The sequence below is a fragment of the Leopardus geoffroyi genome, chromosome A3, assembly GCF_018350155.1.
Source record: "Leopardus geoffroyi isolate Oge1 chromosome A3, O.geoffroyi_Oge1_pat1.0, whole genome shotgun sequence".
In the NCBI taxonomy this organism is placed as follows: Eukaryota; Metazoa; Chordata; class Mammalia; order Carnivora; family Felidae; genus Leopardus; species Leopardus geoffroyi.
In genome coordinates this window covers 89498026-89519698 of record NC_059336.1, presented here as the reverse complement: position 1 = coordinate 89519698, position 21673 = coordinate 89498026, and the positions used below count along the sequence as shown (strand labels likewise).

General features: G+C 52.9%; 1 protein-coding gene across 4 annotated transcripts in view; it reads left to right on the top strand.

The window, feature by feature from the left end:
• SFXN5 (sideroflexin 5) overlaps positions 1 to 21673 on the top strand; it is a 117775-nt gene that overhangs the window by 59940 nt on the left and 36162 nt on the right. For all 4 annotated transcript variants that reach the window (XM_045446471.1, XM_045446470.1, XM_045446469.1 and 1 more), the window contains 4 exons: positions 2028 to 2081; positions 3078 to 3134; positions 4508 to 4573; positions 15985 to 16075. In XM_045446471.1, the coding sequence (XP_045302427.1) occupies positions 2028 to 2081; positions 3078 to 3134; positions 4508 to 4573; positions 15985 to 16075 (268 nt within the window). The remainder of the gene's footprint in view (positions 1 to 2027; positions 2082 to 3077; positions 3135 to 4507; positions 4574 to 15984; positions 16076 to 21673) is intronic.

Genomic DNA, 21673 nt, shown 5'->3' with positions numbered 1-21673 from the left:
AGACCAGATGCTCAGAAGTATAAATTTCTGACCCCAAGGCCAGAAAAATTTCCCCCAGGAGGATTCATAAAGGAGATTCTGTGATGTAATGAGCAGTGAGTGTCCTGGACAATAGGTGTTTGGTAAATACAGTGAGTCCCAAGGAGCTGTACCTTATGATGCTCCTGATGGCCCAAGCTCAGTTCAGGGAGTGTAAGGGAGACTGAGGAGGGGAAGGCAACGTGGCCCATAACACACACTTGTTATGTAAACCAGCAGATTAGGGGGGATGATATGCTGAGTTCTCAACAGTGAATAACAGCTTTTACTTCTTCTTCTGGCTTTGGGAGGCAGTCAGGCATGCACGTGTGTACACACACACACACACACACACACACACACACACTGGATCACATTGTTTGTTCCCAATTTCAGGCCTCTCTAGGCTCAGCTTCCTCTCTGTGGAAGCTCTCTGGCTCCTGGCTAGAGGCTGACTAGGGTCCCCAGGGATTTTTCTCAGCCAGGCTAGGGAGGGGTGATTCCCTTTACAGGCAATGGGACTATCCCACTTGACTTCATACCTACTACTTGGAACTCAAGAGTAGAACTTTAAACCAAGGTAGGACCTCCAAGCTCAACCCCTTCACTCTATAGGTAAGAAAGCCAGAGCCCCAAAGGAGCCTGTCTTCTGCTGGAGACACTGTCGGCTGGAGATCACAGAGGCACGGGGCTGAGGTTGAGCTCCAAGCTCTCCTGATTCTCACTCCAGTGCCCTAAGCTGTTACTGCAGAGAAAAATCAAACTGGGATCTCATTCTGGGGAGAAAAATCTCATAATTCCTTATTGGAGCTATGGAATGGCTTTACATTATATAATTTTATTCAAACTGATATGGGCCAATAAATATAAATGTGTGTGTGTGTGTGTTTGCTGTCTTAAAACATTTTAATGTTTAAAACATGATTTACAAATGCTGCTGAGGATGTCTAGAATTTGATTTACTGCATAGTATTGGATGTTTATACTTGCTCCTTACAGAAATTCTTGCCAAAGAGCCATTTTATCTACAGGAATAATAAATAAGTCAATATGTGGATGGTTGTGCACATTTTTCCCATATGCATTGGTACTTGGTAGATGTTATTTTGCTCACAGGCTCTCAAAAGGTAAACTTGAAAGAGACACATGGATCCCTGAAGTCCAAAGTTTGGCCACTTGTCAAGATGAGACCGTTAATGTTGACTTAAACCAAAAAAACAAAGTCAGCAAGGCTAGCTCTTAGGTGACATTTGGGCCTTGGGAATAATGAATCCAGACCCATATAGCGGTACTCAGCCATATGTGTGTATTTGTTCATTCATTGATTCATTCACTCATTTGACAAGTATTTATTAGACATCTATGTTTCCTTCAGTAGCTTAAACATGGTGTAGATTTTCTTCATGGAGGCTCAGAGATAAAAGATCTAAATTCCCCCCGTTTGTATTTATAAAGTGCTTAAGGCCCTTGAAACGATTTTTCTCATCATATTTTAATCTGCACAAAAATCCTATTGGATGATGAGGGTGTGAAAGAGAGCTGGGTTAGCTGAGTGGAAGTAAAGATGTTCCTTCTGTTTGCTTGTTTTTATTGTCCCCCTGCCGTCAGTTATGGAAATAATACATGCCCAATGCTTAAAAGAATATAGGAATATTCAAGAAGAATGTGAAAAAGTACTGTATAACGTGACCTCCAGAGACATCTACTTGTGGGGCTATAGATTTGTTCATGAAGATACATATATGCTTATGTTTGTGTATATGGTTCTATGTGCGATGTGATGTCTTTTCTTTAACAAGAGTGGGATTGTGCTGTAATATAATTCTGCAACCTGGTCCACTTCCTTCGTGTGCCACCTCACATGGGCAGCAGTTTGTATGTACACATCAGCCACCTCGGTTTGTACAGATCCAGCTTTACTTTTGCTCATGCCTGTGTCATTTTTCCTTGCAAAAGTGTAGGATGGTCCTTTGGCTTTATTCAGTCTTTCCTCTCTTTTTCTCTCATAGGTAGTTGGTCTTCTCTTGCCCAACCAGACACTGGCATCCACTGTCTTCTGGCAGGTAACAGTCCCTGGCAACAGAGGGCCTATGAAAGGGGGCCCCACAAATGCTGGTTATGATTCCCCACCCCAGTGTCTCCCATCCAGGCCCCTGGGGGAAAGCCACCCCATTTCCCCCTCCCTGACCCAGAAGCCACTGGGAGAACCCCGGGACTTCAGATGCTGCTGAGCAGGTCCCAGCGGCCCATGCCTAGGCCATTTTATGTGACTAATTTTTGCATGAGGGGAGGATGGCTTATTTGTGGCTGCCCGCTGCTCCTTGGCTGCTTGTCCAGAGGCCTGTGACCTCGAGGCCCTCAGCAGCATTTTGGTATAAACCTCACTGAGATCTGGGGGGAAGGTGAACCCACCGCCAACCCCAAGGTAGCAAGGTGGGTGGGGGAATATCATAGACCCTGGTGTCCACTCTTAGAGCCTGGGCTATGGCTCCCTAAAAATAGTTGAAGCTCTGTGTGTGTGTGTGTCTATGCATAGAGAGCTGGGCAGGAAGAAAACCTGTCTGTCTTCAGGAAAAAATGTCAGAGTCTTCCCTGAATAAAACTCCTAACGGTGCCCGCATCAGGGCACGGCAGGTGGCGCAAGACACCGGGCTGGGATACTTTTGAAAGAGGTTCATGGCTGTCCGTAATTCCAGGGGTTACACGTCCGCTTTCGGCTCAGTAAGGAATATAGTAAGGATTAATGTGTCAGAGGCAGTGAGGCCCGTTTGGGGCAGTGAACGCCACAGTTCCGGGAGAGGTGACAGTCTCTGGATGGGGATGAACTGCCGGCATGGGCAGGACCGGTGTCCTGGTTTGGCAGCAACTGAGGGGTGTCCCAGGTTTTCAGCGCTGATGCTGGCGCCATCCCAAGCAAACTGGAACAGTCGGTCATGGACAGAACCACCCGTGAGCTGGACACAGCATCCCATTGTCTTCTTGGAGGCTGTGCCCCCGCCGGGGTCCAGGCCTGGCTCCCACGCCTCCCCTGACTTCTCCTCTCCCCCCTTGCCTTCCAGTGGCTGAACCAGAGCCACAACGCTTGTGTCAACTATGCAAACCGGAACGCTACCAAGGTGAGCCGCGCAGAACAGGCTCGGGTGACCCTCAACCTCCCTCCAGGGTGGTGTGCCACCATCGGGGGCTGCTTCCTCTGAGTTGAGCATTGTGCTTCTCCAAGCACCTTATTGAAATGGCCAGCCCTTCAGGAAGGGCCCCACTGGGGAGGGGCTGTTCAACATGAAGTGAAGAAGGCCCATGAAATGGGAATGTGCCTGAAGCAGTGAGAGAGATGAGCTCTGTTGGCGGAATCCTCCTTGGGCAACTCTTATCCCCAGATCTTGGATTAGGATGGCAACAGCCACATGGGGACTGAATTCCCCTAAAGCTTCCTCCAAACTTGCCTGGAAGCTGCCTTGGTGCCCCCAGACTGTGGGCTGTAAAGCTGAAGGGCTGCTCCTGAGGGGTGAGGGGTCTGAGGGGCCTGTCACCTCCTCCCCAAAGTCCCCTGCGCTCCTGGGACAAGCTCAGGGTGGAGGCCTGTCACCCTTCTCTTGTCCAGGAAGGGGCTGGGCCCCAGCTTCACTGGTAACGCTGTATTTCCTGCACTTCTGTCCAAAGGCAGTAAGAGAGGAGGAGGAGTCTAGGTCCCCTTGGGGGGCCTGTCAGTTTGGGGAGGAGAGGCTATGGGCATCCTCTAACCTAGGGGGGAGATGGGGTAGGGTTAGTGGCTGGGCCTTGGTGGTAGGAACTTTGGGGCCTGAAACTCTGAGGACGCCCCCCTTCCCCGTCCAAACCTTCAGTCCACATCTTGCGTGTGTGATCCACACGTGTACATCCCTGCTTGGATGGCTCTCACGTGCCTTGAACCAAACATCTCTAAAATAACAGAGCATAGTTAAAGGCAAGTTCCTCAGCTCTTTCTTAATTTTATATGTTGCAACTTGGGTTACATTTTTCCTTAGAAACATTGAGCACCCCTCGCCTATTGGCATGGAAGCCCGGTGGCCTCATGGGTTAAGGCCGGGAGAGCCAGCCAGGCACAGCCAGCCGGGACACTGCCATTTTCACCTAGACAGCCCTCCAGCTGCCCTCAGCCCACTTCCAGCACGCATCCTCCCTCCACTGGATATGCCTGCCCCAGACGTACATGACCCACATTGGCCCTTGCTGTTGTCTACCTCCAGCCAGCAGTGTCTGCCCCTGAGCTCTCTAGAACAGGGCAAAAGTGCAGTGGCCCCTTTGGCATCTCCCTGGACGTTTCTGCCCTGTATTTCCTGTATGGAGCTGTGCTGAGGGAAGCCTGGCTCCCTTTGGCTTCCAGAGGGATCTTTTCCTTCTCACCTGTTGGTGGGCGGGACTGTCTCTTGCTGGCTGGGGCTGTTTGCAAGGGTGGAGTATGGCAGCTTTGGGCACCCAGTGGGCCTAGAAATCTGTCTCTGCCTTCCAGCCTTCTCCTGCGTCCAAGTTCATCCAGGGCTACCTGGGAGCTGTCATCAGCGCCGTCTCCATTGCTGTGAGTAACTCTCTCCCCACTTCTCTGTCCCACTGCTCTGCAGCTGCCCCTCTCCCCTGCAGCTCTGGCCAGACCTGTCTGAGGTCAGGGCCAGGCAAGGATGTGGGAGACAGAGGTTTGTGTGGGTGCGCCACCAGGGCAGGCTTCCTCGGCAGACAAGAGAGTAGATTCTGGTGACACTTTACTAGAGAGACACAAACTTTAACACAGAGTGCTTGAGATTTTGGAGAGCCGGCGGGGAGGTGAGGCAGTGCCCATGAGTGATGCAAAAGGCTGTACATTTCAGCTGAGGGCAGGATGTCTGTCCCTAGTAGGGCCCCTTGCCCCAGCACCCTTGTCAGAGGAGCTCACTCTCAGTAATGTGGCTGATGCAGGAAGCAAGGGGCTCAGGAACAGCTGTAAGGCTGGCCCAAATGCTGGCTCCCCTTTGCTCTCTGCCCGAGCTCCCAGGGCACTATTGTCCTTCTCTGTGGCCTTGGTCAGGTGGTTACATGTCCAGTGCATCCTGGAGGCCCTCCACAAGACAGGAATAGTTTCATTTTAATTCCTCAGGACTTTGAGAATAGAGCAGCTATTAAGTAGGGGAGGTTTGTAAACTGGCTGTGTGAGTGTAAGGCTGGATCCCAGATGAGGGCTGAAGGCAGGTGACACAGCAGGGGCCTGGGCCAGAGCCACAGTGGAAGCAAAAGTTCCCAGGACCTTGGCTACACTGGTCCCACCCTTGAGCCCACCCTTGTGCCCCCATCTTACTCTCTAGATCCTGGCTGGGTGCTGGGTGGTCTCCTATAGCTGACTCCAGAGGGTGAAAGTCACTTCACAACTTTTGTTATTTTATTCATCACACAATAAATACATGCAATTGGTGAGAAAAAACTTACAAAATGCAAATTCAAAAACTCACGTATAATGAAAGAATTCACACATAATAATCTCTTTGCAAAACCCACTTTCCTTATCTTTCCCATGTCGTTAACTGTAATAATTGTTCACAACTATGTACTAACCCACTGTACCCTACACCATCATTCATTCCACTGCTCTGGGAAAGTAGGGATTTGGGATTGTTCTGAGATGGCTTCTTTTACTCTGCTCCCGTGTGGACCACGTCCTCTCCAAATGACCTGTTGGGGAGTGATCCCCACTTCATACCAAGATTGAGCTCCCTCCCCGACTCGTTGCCTTACCCCAAGCCAGGAGCCAGACATTGCCTAATCTATTCAGATGGCTCGCCGAGAGACTGCAAACCCCACCCTGGTGGGGTCCCCAACCCAGCAGAGACTTCATTTGGGGTCATACAAACTGGCAGGCTCTGATTCTGGGGGGCTCCTGGCAAAGGTGACGGCTCTTGTGAGAGAAGGAAAGGGACTCTGTCACCTCCTCCTTGCTCTTCATGACAAGAGGAGCTGATGGCTCTGCCCAGTTTAGCAGCTTGAAAATCCCATCTTCCTTCTTTGAGATTTAAGGGTGGAGTGGGGTGGAGCTGAGGGGAGGAAACCACTGAGCAGCCCTGACTGGGAAGGGCTTGAGCCCTATCCTGGTGGGATGTCCTCCTCCTATAAGCTTGGGGCTCCAGGCTCTCAGCATCCCCAGGCCTCACTGTCCCACCCAAGGGCCCTTTGGGCATTCCATCCCTCCCATTTCCTAGGATCTGAGCTAGCCCAGATTGTGGGGTCGGGCCTCTGACGCCCAAGCTGCTGTTCCTGGGGACTGGGGGCCCTCCAGGCTCTCAGAGCCAGGATCTTACCCTCAGGGACCGGAGGCCTCACACTGGGCTGTCACAGCCCCCAGGGGTTGCGCCTGTGCTTGGGACATCCCAGCTCCCTTCCAGAGCCCTCAAAGAGGCTTTTCCTGACCATGCGAGCCCAAACTCTTCCCACAGCCCCAAGGCCGAGAAACTTCTGGCCTTCCCACACACTCACTCAGTTACACCCCGTGTCCTGTCCTGTCATTGTTCTACTGGCTTACAAGTTAACCAGGGACAGGCCCTGTGTCTTCTCCCCCATGGAGGGGGAGTGAGCACTGCTCCATAAATAATTGTTAATTAGGTTGCTGATTGATTGCCGGCCTCAGGAGGCCCCTCTCCGCCTAGATCCACGAGTCTTAGCCGTGGCGGCGTCCCTGTGCCTGACGTCTTCACACAGTGAGGGTCTAACTCCGGCAGATGGAGCGGAGTTTCTGACTTGGAAAATCTGCAGCTTGCTTGCTTTTCTTTTGTGTGTGTAAATCACAAAACCTCCAAAGAAAGAGGCTTTATTTTATTTTCCTTTCCCTTGTTCTCTGGAACCCTGGGCCCGCGGCCTCATTAACTGATCTCTGCTTCAATTAGTGACAAATCCCCTCCCAGGGAGAACCTGTTAGGAGGAGAAGACCTGCAAACAAGTGTCACGGCCCCAGTGGTTGGCCCAGCTCTGGCATTAATTAAAACGAGTCCCTACAAGCAGGCGGCATGGATGGGGGTGCTGACAGGCTGAGGGCAAATCCCAGGGACTAAGGACAAGCTGGAGTGGAGGCTAGGCCCTGAGAGTCCAGTCTCCTCCCTGGACCTTTCCTCTCCCTCAGAAGAGCCAGAGCCCTGACCTTGGCCAGCACCCCCCTGAATCAAGGACCCCCAGTTTGCACGGCCCCCCGAATGAAGTCTCATGCTGGTTACAGGACCACCAGTGCAGGGGTAGCAGCCTTTTGGTGAACTCTCTAAATAGATTTGGCAATGTCTGGCTTCTTGCTCGAGAATAAAAAAGAAATTTTGTCTTAAGTTATTTTTGAAATCTAACAGTTTGCTGTCTTTTAACAAAGGAAGCCTCTGTCAGTCCTCACTGTATTTGAATTTGGGGGTTCATGTTGAGTATTTCTGTGGTCAGCCCCCCTCGGGCCCTGGCTACACAAGAGTGAGACCTACTCACTCCCTTCAGGGGAGTGTATACGGCAGGCAGTTGGAAGGTGCGAGGGGGTCACTCCGATTGGTATGTTGTCCTTCAAGACGAGGAGAGGGAAAGCTGAGGATATGCTGTGGTAGAACCAGAATTCTGATGAAGGTGACCCTTGGGTGTGGTGGTAAGTAGGGAAGGGGCCCTCAAGTCACACGAGGCCGACTCTTCAGGACAGACCGGAGAGAGCCGAAGGCAGGGTTGAGGGTTCCCGGTAGAGGGCACAGCATGTGGAGAGGCATTCAGGAAAAGGAGACTGTGATGGACTCCGGAAGTGATGGGGATGAGGTGGCAATGAACTGAGGAGTAGCAGAGCCGCTTGTGAAACACTGGGAGCGCCTACTCAGGAGTTAGGGGGCCACGCCGGCAGCGCTGGCTGGACTCAGGGACCTGGGGCGTTGCGGGGAGGGCGGGCAGAGTGGGCTGGAAGAGAAGTCATGGCGGGGCGGTAGGCCCAGCAGATGACCCCCATCATGGACATCAGGCCCTCGTGAGAATGGACCCGTGGCTGGAGAGGAAGGCTCAGGGCTGAAGTCCTCCATGCTGGTCAGGAGCTGTTTGGTACATGAGAGACACTTCACGCCTGGCTCTCAAACCCCTCACCTTCAGCCACGTCTTAGGTGGCTGAGCTCTTTCCCTCTTGGGGAATTGCTGTTCTCCATTCCCGAAGGGTCTGGGCCCTGAGGGGTTCTTTCTGAACAGGATACAGTGGTTGTCTGTTTACCTTTACTAGATATTGGAGTGCAAGGAGGTGTCCCAGGAGGTTCCTGGGCTGAACCCCTACCCCTCCCAGTTCCCATTGCCTACTGGGAGCTCCATGTCCCGGTATCAGAGTGGCAAATAATCACAATGGTCATAATGCCTAACACTTCTGCCAGGTACTGCTTAGGTGCCCTTCTCAGTTGTTCAGATGAGGACACTGAAGCACAGAGGTGAAACCAGTGACAGAACCAGGATTCAAACACAGGCTTAATCGTACACTATTCTGCTAATACAAAGACACCATTTTCTTCCTGTTCCCAGTTGTGGCCTAAGGTGGAGGGAAGAGCCAAACAATGTTCTTGGCTTCCAGTTTAAAGGAACTGTAGCCATGCCTCCTGGCAGATAAGTCTGCCCCTAGGTACCCTGAGAACAGTGGGGAATGGAAGAAAATTTTTGAAAGGCTCCTTAGGTGTAATGGGGTTAGACCCACTATCCAACTTCATACTTGGTTCCTGCACCTGTGTTTTCTGGCCAAAGTCGAGCCAGCGGCGTATATTTGTCCCTGGTCCAGAGGCTCCTTGTTCCGCCTCCTGCAAGAACCAAGTCTGGCTGGTTCTGTGGTGGAAGGCATACTTCAGAGTGTTCTTTGTGGTTAAGGGTGTACCTCAGGGTGTTCCCTGTGGTCCGGGGTGTACCTCAGAGTGTTCTCTTTGATCCAGGGTGTACCTCAGGGTGTTCTCTTGGTCCAGGGTGTACCTCAGGGTGTTCCCTGTGGTCCGGGGTGTACCTCAGAGTGTTCTCTTGGCCCAGAGTGTACCTCAGAGTTCTGTGGTAAAGGGTATACCTCAGGGTGTTCTCTGTGATCCAAGGTGTACCTCAGAGTGTTCCCTGTGATTCAACCTATACCTCAGAGTGTTCTCTGTGGTCAAGAATGCACCTTGAATGTTCCCTATGATCCAGGGTGTACCTTAGAGTGTTCTCTGTAGTTGAGGGTATACTTAAGGATGTTGTCTGTGATCCAGGGTGTACTTATAGCCTTGCTGTCTTTCTCTGGGCCTAATGGAGGTAGGGACCATTAGCCTGAGAATCCAAGACCAGAATGTTAACTCACTGCTTTCCTGTGATTGGCTTTCGGGTTGGAGGGCCCATTACATGGACCCTGTAGCAGAATCTGAAGTTTTCCAGAAGCCTGCAGATGGTGATGTTGGCAGTGGTGAGTCCAACGTGAATATGGGTTCTGCATCTATTCTATTCTGGGGAGGACAAGTTGTGTCCCTTCCTACGTGTAAGGGGTCTGATGTAACTGGTTTTCTAGCAGGTGGCCAACAGGTCCCTACAGGACACGGTTCAGGGATCAGGATTGGTCTCTGTTGCTGGCAAACAACCCTCTCAGAAGCAGGTGAAGCTGATTGGTCTTTCAGCCTGTGTATGACTCTGTCTCAGCCACCTTGGCCCTTTGCTCCTGAGCCTGTCACCAAGCAAGAGGCTGTCTGGGGTTGCACGACAGTTGGCCTCCACAGAGGGTCATGGGGTCCTCTTGGTTGCCAAGAGTTTATCCTACAACGAGCGCCCTCTGCTGGGCATTTTTGGCACCTCAAAGATTCTTCGACCTGCCCCGGCCCTTGCTCCACCACCTCCTAACCATCTCGTTACATTATCATCCACCACCCAAGAGTAGATCTGATTTCGGAATCTCGTGCCATCTCTCCTTTCAGGCATGCCCTCTTCTCCATTGTTCTCCAGGACCCCTTGGGTCCCCTTACAGGCTCTATTAGAGTCCACAGCTGGCTACAGGCAACCCGGTATTTCATGCCCCTGACGCTCTACTGAGCCTCCTCGTTCCTTATCTGGTTGCTTCCTACTTACCCTTCAAGTCTCAGTCAGGCATCCCCTTTCCCAGAAACCTTCACGGCCTTGGGGCCACCCCTTCCAGGCCCCTCCTCCTGGCAGAGTGACGAGCCGTCCGCTCAGGTGGACTCGGCCCTGTGTGTGCAACGTTTAGCACTGCAGAGTTGTTTGCTAGCAGTGACTGCACAAGGCAGATCTCCCTTGCGGCTCTTTTTTTCCTGCCTCAGAAATCACTCACATGATGCATTCTAGAATATTTATTAAGCACCTACTCATTTCCCCAGGCAGCAGGAATTCAGTGAGGAGTAAGGGAGACACAGGCCCTGTACCCAGTACTTAGGGCCTACTGGGAGAGAGGGATATTTAGTAAAGAGGCCACAGGTAAAAATATTTCTGTGCTATTCAGTCTTAAATAATATACATGTATCACCTTGATTCCCAACCTTTTAAGGAGGAAAATCAATATACACTTTGAGACTGTGATAGGTGCAGGGAAGGAAGAGGTCCGGGTTCTGTGAGAAACTGTAAAAGGGGAGCCCTGAGTGAAGAGGAGGGCTGTCTGACATTTAAGCTGAAAAGGGAGGAGGCCAAGGGAGGGCCGTGCTTGAAGGCCCCGAGGAGAGAGGTGGTGGGGGGAGTGAGGGAGGGAGAGGAGAGAGAGAGTTGGCTCAGGGGAAGAGCAGGGCAAAGGCAGGTGGCTGGAGCCTTGCAAGCGGGGAGGGGGGGAAGGGTGGTGTCCTGTGGGTCTCTATCTGCAGTGAGAAGCCACTGAAAGGCTAAAGCGAATTGATACCCATTTTTAGAAGATCGTTCTGGCTGCTGTGTAGGGAGCTGATGGGAGGGAGCAAGAGCAGAAGCAGGGAGCCGAGTTAGGAGGCGGGCAGTTGTCCAAGGAGAAGAGATGGGTGCTTAAGGTAAGCTACAGGAGCAGAGAGAAGTGGTTGCATTCGGGATACCCGGGAGACAGGACAGGTAGCCCTGCATGCCGAGTTGCATGTGGGGAGGGAGAGGCTCCTATCCAGGAAGACTCCTGGGTTTGGGGCAGGAGGAGCTGCTAACAGTGAGACAGGACAGGGTGTGGGTGAGGAGGAGCAAGGGAACCTTCATCCTGGGAGTGTGAAAGGGGAGCACCTGAAGCCCCTCCAGATAAAGGCATCCTGCAGGGGGTTGCAGGTTTGTGGAGGACACAGCCTGCTTGCACTGCTCAAGCCCCATCCAGCGTCTCCTCGCTGGCCTCACAGAAAGGAAGCTGCTGGTGGCCTGGGGAGGACCTTGGTGCTTAAGGAGACAGCTATCAGCCGTACAGCTCATGACGTGGGAGATCTTGTGTCACAGAGCCCCTTATCCCACCTTGGGAGATTGTCAGGAAGCCAGTCTTCTCTCTTCTGTTCCTGTCAGCTGCCTGTGGCAAATCCACTGGCCTGGGAGCCAGAGCTTGGAGAGAAGTGGCCAGAGACGGTCCGCTGCTTCCTTAGGTCATTGCTGATGTCCCATGGGATCTCCTGGGCTCTTGCTCCTCCCAGGACCCCTGTCTGCTGACCACAAGGGGAATTTGTGTGCAAAATCCACACCCTGTTTGTTTTCCTCTCTGCCAAAATGGAGCCCCTGTTTGGTTAATTTCTATTTTGTGGCTTATTTTGAGGCTGTTAAAACAGACCCTGGGGGACCCTCAGCAGTGATTGTTCCATATCTCATTATCTTTCCCAAACCCGATTATTAGCTCAGATTTTTCTGATCGCTAGCTGCTGTTCGTGATGAGTTGTGTGCCATTAATGCCAGCTGGTTCCCTTAAACAGGACCCACCATGCCAGGGAAAATGAGCTGGCATTCAGAGCCACCAGCCACTTGGCTTTTTAATTTTAATGGGCTCCACCAAATGTTTCAGGCCAAAGGGCCCCCGAGGAATCAGAACAGACGGGCTCGCAACCCTGGTCTGCAGCCCACCCTGGTTCCTTCCCAGGCTGTGGCCATCCTAGCTGCTGGGACGGTAAGGCCTGAGTTGGGGGCTGTGGCAGGAGCGGGAATAAGTGCCTGCTTGACTCTCCTTTATTTGTACTTTCCTGCTTTCGAGCTCATCATCAGTGGGTGTGCAGGGTGACCTCACCAGCTCCTAGTCTCCCCACTTTGCTGGTCCCCGGCCCCTTCCTTGGCTCAGGCATGCTGGCCATGCTCAGGAATGAGCATGTCGGGAAAACCCCAGTGGGCTTCAGGGAAAGGGCAGGCCAGAAGAGATCTGGAACCCAGGCATTGTTGTTTCTCTTCTTTCCTCCTCCCTACCCCGGACTCCCACCCAGAGTTGGGGGGACAGGATGAAACACTCACTCTGGACTGTGCCAGTCCTAGCCAGAGGGAAAAACAGCCAGCCAGGGAGGCTTGAGGGCAAGTCTGAGTGTTTGTTACAACCAGTGACCACTATTCCTTGTCCTCCCACTACACTCCAGCCCTGCCTGCCCCCAAGAGGCTGCCAGGGGAATGTCCCAGCTGCCTGCTGGCCTCCTGGAAGACTCCTCCAACACGTCCCACATCTTTCCAAAAGGATGTCGGGGGTGGAGCTGGAGTTTGAACCTAGACCTTCTGTTTGATAGCTGGGATGGGGGCGCAGGCAGGGCTGGATCAAGGGCCCTATCTTTGCTGACGGGAGCTGCCTTCCATTTATCTGGGCCCTGGCCCCAACCGTGGTCTTTTCAGGACAGCTTTTGCTATGCAAACAGCAAGTTTTAAATGGCACACTAGACATTAAAGCATGCCTCATTGAGATGGAAGCTACAGGGAAAGTAAATAGCATAGTTAAGAGCAAAGCTTTGGAATTAGCAGACCCCTGGGTTCAAATCCTAGCTTTACCTGCCCCGTAATAGCTGTGTGTCCCTGGGTAAAGTTACTTAACTACTCGGAACTTGTCTGAACTTTTTTGAATCTATAAAAAGGAGCAACATACCTATGTAATTTGTTTTTTTTTTTTAATTTTTTTTTTCAACGTTTATTTATTTTTGGGACAGAGAGAGACAGAGCATGAACGGGGGAGGGGCAGAGAGAGAGGGAGACACAGAATCGGAAACAGGCTCCAGGCTCTGAGCCATCAGCCCAGAGCCTGACGCGGGGCTCGAACTCAAGGACCGCGAGATCGTGACCTGGCTGAAGTCGGACGCTTAACCAACTGCGCCACCCAGGCGCCCCTGTAATTTATTTTTTTAATGTTTATTTATTTTTGAGGGGGGAGGGGCAGAGAGAGAGGGGGACAGAACATCTGAAGCAGACTTTGTGCGGACAGCAGAGAGCCTGATGCAGGGCTCGAACTCATGAAGCACAAGATCATGACCTGAGCTGAGCTGAAGTCAGATGCTTAACTGACTGAGCCACCCAGGTGCCCCATACCTATTTAATTTAGGTATTTCATGCGATGTGCTCAGCACCCGGCCTGGCACTTCCCCGTGCCCCTTTCCTCCTCTTCTCCGTCACCAACACCTGTGTCATCCTGTCTCCCTCCAGACTTTCCCACTCTGCACTCTGTAGGAACGTGTTCCCTGGCATTTGGGGGGAGGGGGGGGCCACAGAAATAGACAGTCACTCACTGCTGAGAGCTGGGGAGACCTGGACTTGGTGAGTTCCATCTGCGTGGCAGGGCAGCCTGGAAGCAGGGGAGCAGGGCCCACTGTAGGCTAGCAGCTCCCTGACCTGCCCTGCCGTACCAGTGAAGTGTGTCCAAGCTGCCACACATCTCCCTGCCTCCCAGCCTTCCCTTGAGCAAGTGACAGGGAAAGGACAAGGATGAGACTCTGAAGATCAGCTTGAGGCTTCAAATACAGACCAGATGCCCAAGAGCCCAAGCTGGGTTTGCCCGGGAGCATCCTGGCTCCGTGAGATCCTGGGCTACCCAGGGGCTGACAGGTTGGCACTTCCTGTCTTCCCAGGTCACCGTGCCATTCTTGCTTTGACTGCTGCAGTCACCCTGCAGCCCTGGAGGCCTTCCCAAGGCTCTGCATCTTCTCCAACAACTCAGAAGGCTGAGGCCAGAGCCAGGGCTGTGGGGGCAGGGTGGCCTGCTAGTGACCAGGTGTGCCAGAGCTGAGAGCAGGCTCCCCAGGCCCCCTTTGGCCAGGTGTCCTGCGGCAGCCACCACTGCCCCTCCTCCCAGGAAAGACCTCCAGGGCAGAGTCTGGTTCTGGCCTCAGTTTGGGGCAGCAGTGGCCTCTATACATCTGCTTCTGGTCTGGCCACATGTGTCTAGCCTTTTCTCTCTCCACGCCTGTGCTTGTGCTGTTTTCCCCACCAAAATTCTCTTTCCTCTGCCCTGCCTAACCCACCTTTCCTCCCTCCAAGAAACCCCGCTTCCAGCCTTTGCTGATCTCCATCCATTCATTTGTTGGTTCATGCATTTATTCCTCAGTCACCAGTTGATTGAACAAGAACTACATGCCATCCACTGTCCTGAATGCTGGGTACACAAACATGAAAAAGGCATGGTCCACCTCCCCTGTCCAGCTGGGACATCACATCCATGAGCCGTGAACGGAGTGGCAGGAAGGAGGGATCGGAGACATGTGAGGGAGCACCTTCCTGCCTGGGAGAGGCAACATTCCTACATGGCTTACATTTTTACATAGCTTCATTTATTTAGATCCCTTTATGCTCTAAGCTCATGCGAAACACTTTGCATACATTCTTTTTTTTTAAGTTTATTTATTTATTTTGAGAGAGAGAGAGACAGTGCGCATGCGTGTATACACGTGTAGAGGAAGGGGCAGAGAGAGGAGAGAGAGAATCCCAAACAGGCTCCATGGTCATCACAGAGCCTGATGACACAGGGCTTGATCCCACAACCGTGAGATCATGACCTGAGCTGAAATCAAGAGTCGGATGCTCAACCCCCTGAGCCACCCAGGAGGTCCTACATAAATTCTTGTAACAGCCCTGGGATGTTGTAGATATTACGGTCCCTTTTTACAGACAAGGAAACCGAGGCAGAAAAAGGTTCAGTGACTCCCACTGTTAGTGAGTCATTGGAGGTGGAGCTCAGAGGCGGGCCTTAAAGAGCAGGTGTGGACTGAGTAGAGAAGGAAGGCATTCAGGTCTCAGGGACCAGCATGGGCAAAGGCCCCAAGACCAGAAAGCTCCCATAGCATCTGGGGAGCAGTAAACTGGATTCCCGGAAGGCGAATGTGGGGTGTTGAGGGAGTGGGGAAGCTGCGTGAAGGAAATGGCACCTTTTCACACAGGTCACGGGAGGAGCGGGCCATGGTAGACATGGTGGGACCACGTGTTCTAGAAGAACAGAGGATAGCATGGGGGATGGAATAGAATGGGGAGTGCCCAAGGGGAAGGCGAGGCGGGGGCCCAGTGTCCCAGGCTGGGTGAGGGGGCTGGGGTCTACATGAAGAGGGCAGTGAGCCCAGGATGTCACCCACTGCACCCCCATCCTGCTCTCAGCTGCTCTACTTAGTTCCACAGTCACCTGTGGGCAGGTGTGTGGATCTCCTTCTCCTGAGCTCTCGAGGTTAGGCTTGTGCCTGAGCCCATAGCAGGGCCTCAGAAAAGGGGTTCCTAGAGGCTGAGGTGGGAATGAGGGTTCCCACACTTCATTTACTTGCGGATTATGTGTTCTTCTAACAGCAATCTTTCCTTTTTCCCTCCTAAAAGAGGTTGTGTGTGTGTGGGGGGGGGGGGGTACATGCATGCGTGCACGCGTGTGTGTGTGTAGCTGAGACTTTCCCCTCACCCTCTTCTTCGCGGGCTGGTTAACTGGAATGACTGGGCAGTGATGCTTTGACTAGTGACCCTGGAGCCCGGCAGCCCCAGATGACATTGAGGATTTGGGGTCTGGGGCACAACTTCAGGGGAAGACAGTGCCGTTCACTCTCTGCTCCTGCCCCAGCCTGCGCCCCCTGCCCTAGTCGGCCAGGCCGCTGCAGCATCATGAACTTTCTGTTTTCTCTTTCTCAGGTGGGCCTTAATGTCCTGGTTCAGAAAGCCAACAAGTTCACCCCAGCCACCCGTCTTCTTGTCCAGAGATTTGTGCCATTCCCTGCTGTAGGTAAGACTTGAACCTTGCAGAGGTGTGCAGGGGTGTGTGCAGGCGTGTGTGTGTCACACCTGGGTGTGTGGGGCTGCAGGGCTCTTGGGGAACTGGATGCCTTTCCAGACTTCTTCTGATATTGGGGGTCTCCTGGTGAGGGCAGCTAGAGCAAAACATGTGTAGACAGAAGTGAGGGTGACAGGGGCGCTGCTGACAAGCTCTGTGACAAGGATTCTGCTTTTAGCTCAGGGATTCTTAACCTGGGGCTCCAGTCCCCCACAGGACCAGTAGATAGAATGCAGGGGATCCTATGAACTTGGCTGGGGAAAATACCTACACTAGCCTCTAGCTGAAATTTAACATTTCCTTCCACTGGGAGTGTAGGCAGCAAACCACAGTAACAAGCAAGAGCTGTGACTTTGTCACCAATAGAAATCACGGATACTTTCACATCCCATTACAGTTGTTACAGAGGTTTTAAAATACCGTTTACGTGCCACACTGACTCAAAATTATGATATTGATTCAATCCACTGGTAGGTCTTGTTTTTTAATTCGTTAGTTAAAAAGCACACCTATGATTGTATCACAATTGAAAAAATATTTGGCAATGTATTCCAATATAATCCCTTTATTTTTTTTTTAATGTTTATTTCTTTTTTGAGAGAGAGAGAAAGAGCATGAGTAGGGGAGGGACAGAGAGAGATGGGGGACAGGGGATCTGAAGTGGGCTCTGCGCCGACAGCAGTGAGTCCCACGTACTCGTATTATTCATATTCAGGTAATTGCGGTGCGTGCGTGTGTGTAGAGGGGATTTCGCTGCCTCCAGCTAAGTCTTTGCTGGTCTTGGAGCCGCTGAGCTCACAATAGATGCCCCCGGCCAGCTCATCAAGCCCAGCCTGGCTCTTAAGAAGCCCATGCTTTGTTTGGGGAGAGGGCCCTATAGCAGAACGTTTTTAAAAACTAAAAAGAAACAACACTGAAAGAAGCACGAAGCAGTGTGTGATTAGTTGTCTAAAGAGAAGTATACGCTTGAACCATGATACCGAGTTCCCCATTTGATGCCAGAGGACAAAGATAGGGGCCGGCCCAGGAGTGGTGTCAGGTCCCGTCACCTCCCAGGTGCCAAGGCTCAGTCTGAAGAGCCCGAGTCAGACCCAGGCTCATGGTCCCAATCTCATTATTGACCTCCAGGGTTCAGCTTCCCCATCTGTAAAATGGGGGCACTGATACCTACCTTCCTGCAGCCCAGAGCTGTGGGAGGGCCAAACGAGATTACAGACCAGATTCCATTCGCAGGAAAGTGCTTTGGAGCACCTAAAGAGCCCCGTAAGAAGGTGGAAGATCATTACCTGGCAGCCCCCGCCTCCTCGTTGGCCAGAGGCTAATGAACTCCCAGGACCAACTGCCCGTCTGAGCCTCAGCTGACCCAGATAATTGCTTAGCAACTCCACACTTTTAATGAACTCCCAGCTATTTCTGGCATGGGCCACTAATGGAATAACTCTTTAGATCTGACTTTGTTAAGGGGCCTAATTGAGTGAACAAGGCTGCCGATCTTGCGTTCCTCGCTATTCTGGGCTGGAGGGTCAGATGTAGCCTCAGAAGGTGGCAGCTCTTAGCTGCACTGGACTGGATCTGGGACTCGGCCGAGATGCAATCTGTCCTTGAGCCAAGCTTCAGACAAGGACTTTGCCAGGGGCCTGTTCCAGCCTTGCTCTGCCACTCATCTTGCTGGATGACCTTGGGGGTGGTCTTAACCTCTGGGGCTCCTTCAGGAGGAGGGTCCCTGCTTTCAGGTTTGACCCTATCTGTCATGCCCACCTGAGACTTTAGGACCTGTCCCTCTTTGGGCTCCAGCCTGATTCTCCTCCTGTCTTAATCCAAGAGGAGCCTGTGGGTCCAGCCACTGTCAAATTGTCTTGAGATCCCACATATCCCTAGTCAGTTGCACAGGTTGCACACAATGCCGTTTGTAGTCCTGATAGTCCTAGTTTGCCAGGATCCAGAGAGCAGCAGATCCTTTCTGGCTGCTTCCTCAGACCTGCTGCCTGAGTCCTAGCTGAGTGCCTGCCTCCCTTCCACCCCTGGCCCCTGTCTCTCCTTGTCCGCATTGCAGGCTTCCACTTCCCTGGCCCCAATGCCCTCCCAGGCCCATCTGCAAACGGATACCTGCTAACCCCCCGGGTAGATGTTGACACGGTGGTGTGCAAGATGAACAGGCATGCCCCTCACCTGCTTTTGAACCCCTGGTCCTCTCGGGCCATCATACAGACCCTGCACTTGGCCACCCTTCACCTTGTTCTCAGGCTTAGACATCTTCTGTAAGGCTCACTGCATGCAGGCAGGGCCTGGGTCCCTCCAGGCATTCACCCTGCTTTCCATGGCGGGCTAGACCAGACTAGGCCAAGCCATCGTTAAGGCCACCAAGAAGCTTGCTCAGGATTTGCTTTACCTTGTAGAGGGTTCTTTGCCCCTTCCAACCCCTGGCCTGATGGGAGACAGGACTCACAGAGCCATAAGTGCTCACAGGAAGGAGGTTGAGGCAAGTGGAAGTGATCAGATTAAGCCCTGGCTGTTGGGATGTGTGTGGGGGCTTGGGGGTGGTGTGTAGAGCAGAAGGGGGTCTTCATGGTGAGGGAGGGTCCTGAAAGGGCCTGTGTGCCCTGTGCTCAGAGGCCATATCCCTACTCCCTCCCTCAGGGAAGGAGGCTCCCAGGAGCCGGTTGCTTCTTCCCGCTGCGCTGCCCAGTGAGTTCTGCCCTGTTCCAGCCTGCAATCTGGAAGGTTGAGAGGATACCTCTCTTCACTGGGCCCTCCATGCTGCCCAAGAGAGAGGCCTGAGACTCTGGGCACAGGACACCTCATTCCCCCACCTGACTCCACTGATTTTACCCCTCTCTGGCTTTGGACCAGACCTCACTTCAGCCCCTTCCCACTGGAACATGTGTGACAGACATTGCAGGCCTTCCCTGGGTTTGTAGAGGCTCCACAGCTCTCCACATTTCCCCCAGCATACCTCTGTGGCCTCTCACTCCCCACATTGTCTCTCTGGGAGGACCCAAGGCAGGGCGAGCCATCCCCATTTCCCAGAAGAAAAAAAATTCAGACTCTCTGAGCTGGCCACCGCCCAGGCCTTGAAGGCCCAGCCCAGGCTACTTCAAGCCCACTTGGATAACCCCTCACCCAAGCAGCCGCGAAACTGAGGCATGTGGTCCAGAGGCGCCCCCCAGGAGCACCCCACCTCCAGGTTCACCCTGGTTTTTTTTTTTTTTTTAATTTTTTTTTTTTCAACGTTTATTTATTTTTGGGACAGAGAGAGACAGAGCATGAACGGGGGAGGGGCAGAGAGAGAGGGAGACACAGAATCGGAAACAGGCTCCAGGCTCTGAGCCATCAGCCCAGAGCCTGACGCGGGGCTCGAACTCACGGACCGCGAGATCGTGACCTGGCTGAAGTCGGACGCTTAACCGACTGCGCCACCCGGGCGCCCCTCACCCTGGTTTTTTAGCTAGGGTTGTGCGTGTGTATGTGCATGCATGTGTGCTGAGCACGTGGGAAGCCCTGAGGACACTCACTGAGCCCTTCTCTCCCTCACGGTGGTTTCAGAGCCTTGCTGTGCCCCGGTCCACAGCAGCAATCATGTGGGAAATCTCGGTTTCTATTTATACATGGAGATGTTAGGAAAGACGGTGAGCCCAGGAGCATGTGTGCTGGCATCAGAATCGATTGGGGACTGGTAATTAATTTGTTTAGACCTTAATTAATTCTCCAGTTCTTTCTTATTTGTGGACTGTCACGCTTAATTGTGTTCAGGAGCTCGAGCTCGGAGCAGGCCCTCCATTAATTGATGGGTGCTGTGAGGTGGGAGTTAATGGTTTGGGGAGCTGGGCAAACAGTGTAATTAAAGGTCAGTAGAGGAGGCATTGGAAAAACAACCCCCCTCCCCCAGGTCCACCCACCAGTCTCCATGAGCAGAGTCCATTCCAGGGCAGGCAGACCCCACAAACAGCCTTCTCTTGAGGCCTTAGGCTGGGAGCTGGCAGGAGTGGCCAGTGGGAGGCATGCAAGGTCGCGGATGCCGCGAGGGGGCACTGGTGAGAGGAATGGGCACATTTCATCAGGAATGCGTGGGGCAGGGCCTTTAGCCAGGGGCCGAGAGGTGAGGATCCCCAGATGCCACCTGGCAAGCAAATCTCCGTACCGGGCTCTGCATATATGTGTGCAGGAGTCAGGGAAGGAAGCCCTGAAGGTCACCCCACCCCCACCTGCTTGACTGAATCCATACCCAGCAGGGGACAAGACCCCCATGTGGGCTTTGAGCTCCCTCAGGGGAGGCCGGAGCCTCAGCACCTGCCAGCTGACTCCTTGCACGGGGGGGGGGGGGGGGGGGGGGGGGGGGGGGGGGGGGGGGGGGGCGGGGAATAACCTTCACGTATGGGCCAAAATGCCAGCCTCATCATCCCTTTGCCGGGAAACGCCTTCTTCCTGCACTGTCTACAGCAGTCCCCTGCATTAAATGTCACAGCTGATTTCATCACCAGGAAAAAATCTCTGTGTTCACCAGGGAGTCCGTTCCTCAGGATGTCTGGGCAGTGTCTGGGAGGTCTTCTGTTCACATGTCTGCCCTCACCCCACCTCCTTGCTCCCCTTCACCCCCAGGCCACGTGGGTCTTGGTGTCCTTGATTCCTTCTTTACTATTCTTCCCTTGGTGTTCAAGCCTCCCTGCTTGCCTCGTCCGGGAGGTGGCCACGGCAATGTGCCCGAGCCCAGAGGGTTGGTCCTGACCTCCTCAGTTCCTCATCCCCTGAGGTGCACCTGTGTCAGCTGTGGCTGGGCCTCATGACGTTTGTCCCTTCCATCCAGGTCAGTGATAATGTGGTGTCCGCAGCCCTTCAGCTCCTCTGTCCTTTCCTTGACCTAGTCCCTGCCCATACTCCTTTGGAGCTGTGGCGAATCTTCAACCTCTCGTCTGCCTCGCTCACTGGTCCCAGGCCTTTGAACATGGCCCTGTTTGCCTGGAATCTCCACTTCCCATTACCTCAGCCCCCATCCTCTGCCTTCTCTTGCCTTCATTTCTCTGCTCAGACACCACCTCCACCAAGAAGCCCTCCCTGGTAGGCCCAATCAGGGCTAGACCACAGCACCCTGTGTGTGCCTGTGTGTGCCTGTGTGTGACCTGGAATTGCATGTTTTTTGTTGCTGTTGTTTTTTTTCTGAGTCTGCCTCCTTTATCAGACTGTGAGCTCCCCAAGACTCATTCATCCCCAACCCCCAGGCCCGCGCTATGCCTGGCACACAGTGTTCAGTGTGGGTTTGTTCAGTGATCAAATGAGTGCTTTGATAAAAAGTCTTTGAAATTGGGCACCCATAGTGGAGGCCCACCATAATGACATCGGTGACCACATTCTGTGGCTGCTTGGACATTTATTCTGTTTTTTTTTTTTTTCATTTTTAAAATTGTTTCTTGAATGTTCTTTTTTGTTATATAATGTTTTCACTATCCTCCACACGTTTAGTTGTCAGGCCTAGGGTGGATGACCAATGGGCCACGTTTCCAGGTCATCCGGGGCACGTTCTCCAACCTTTCTGGGTTGGATCTGGAAGGATGAGTG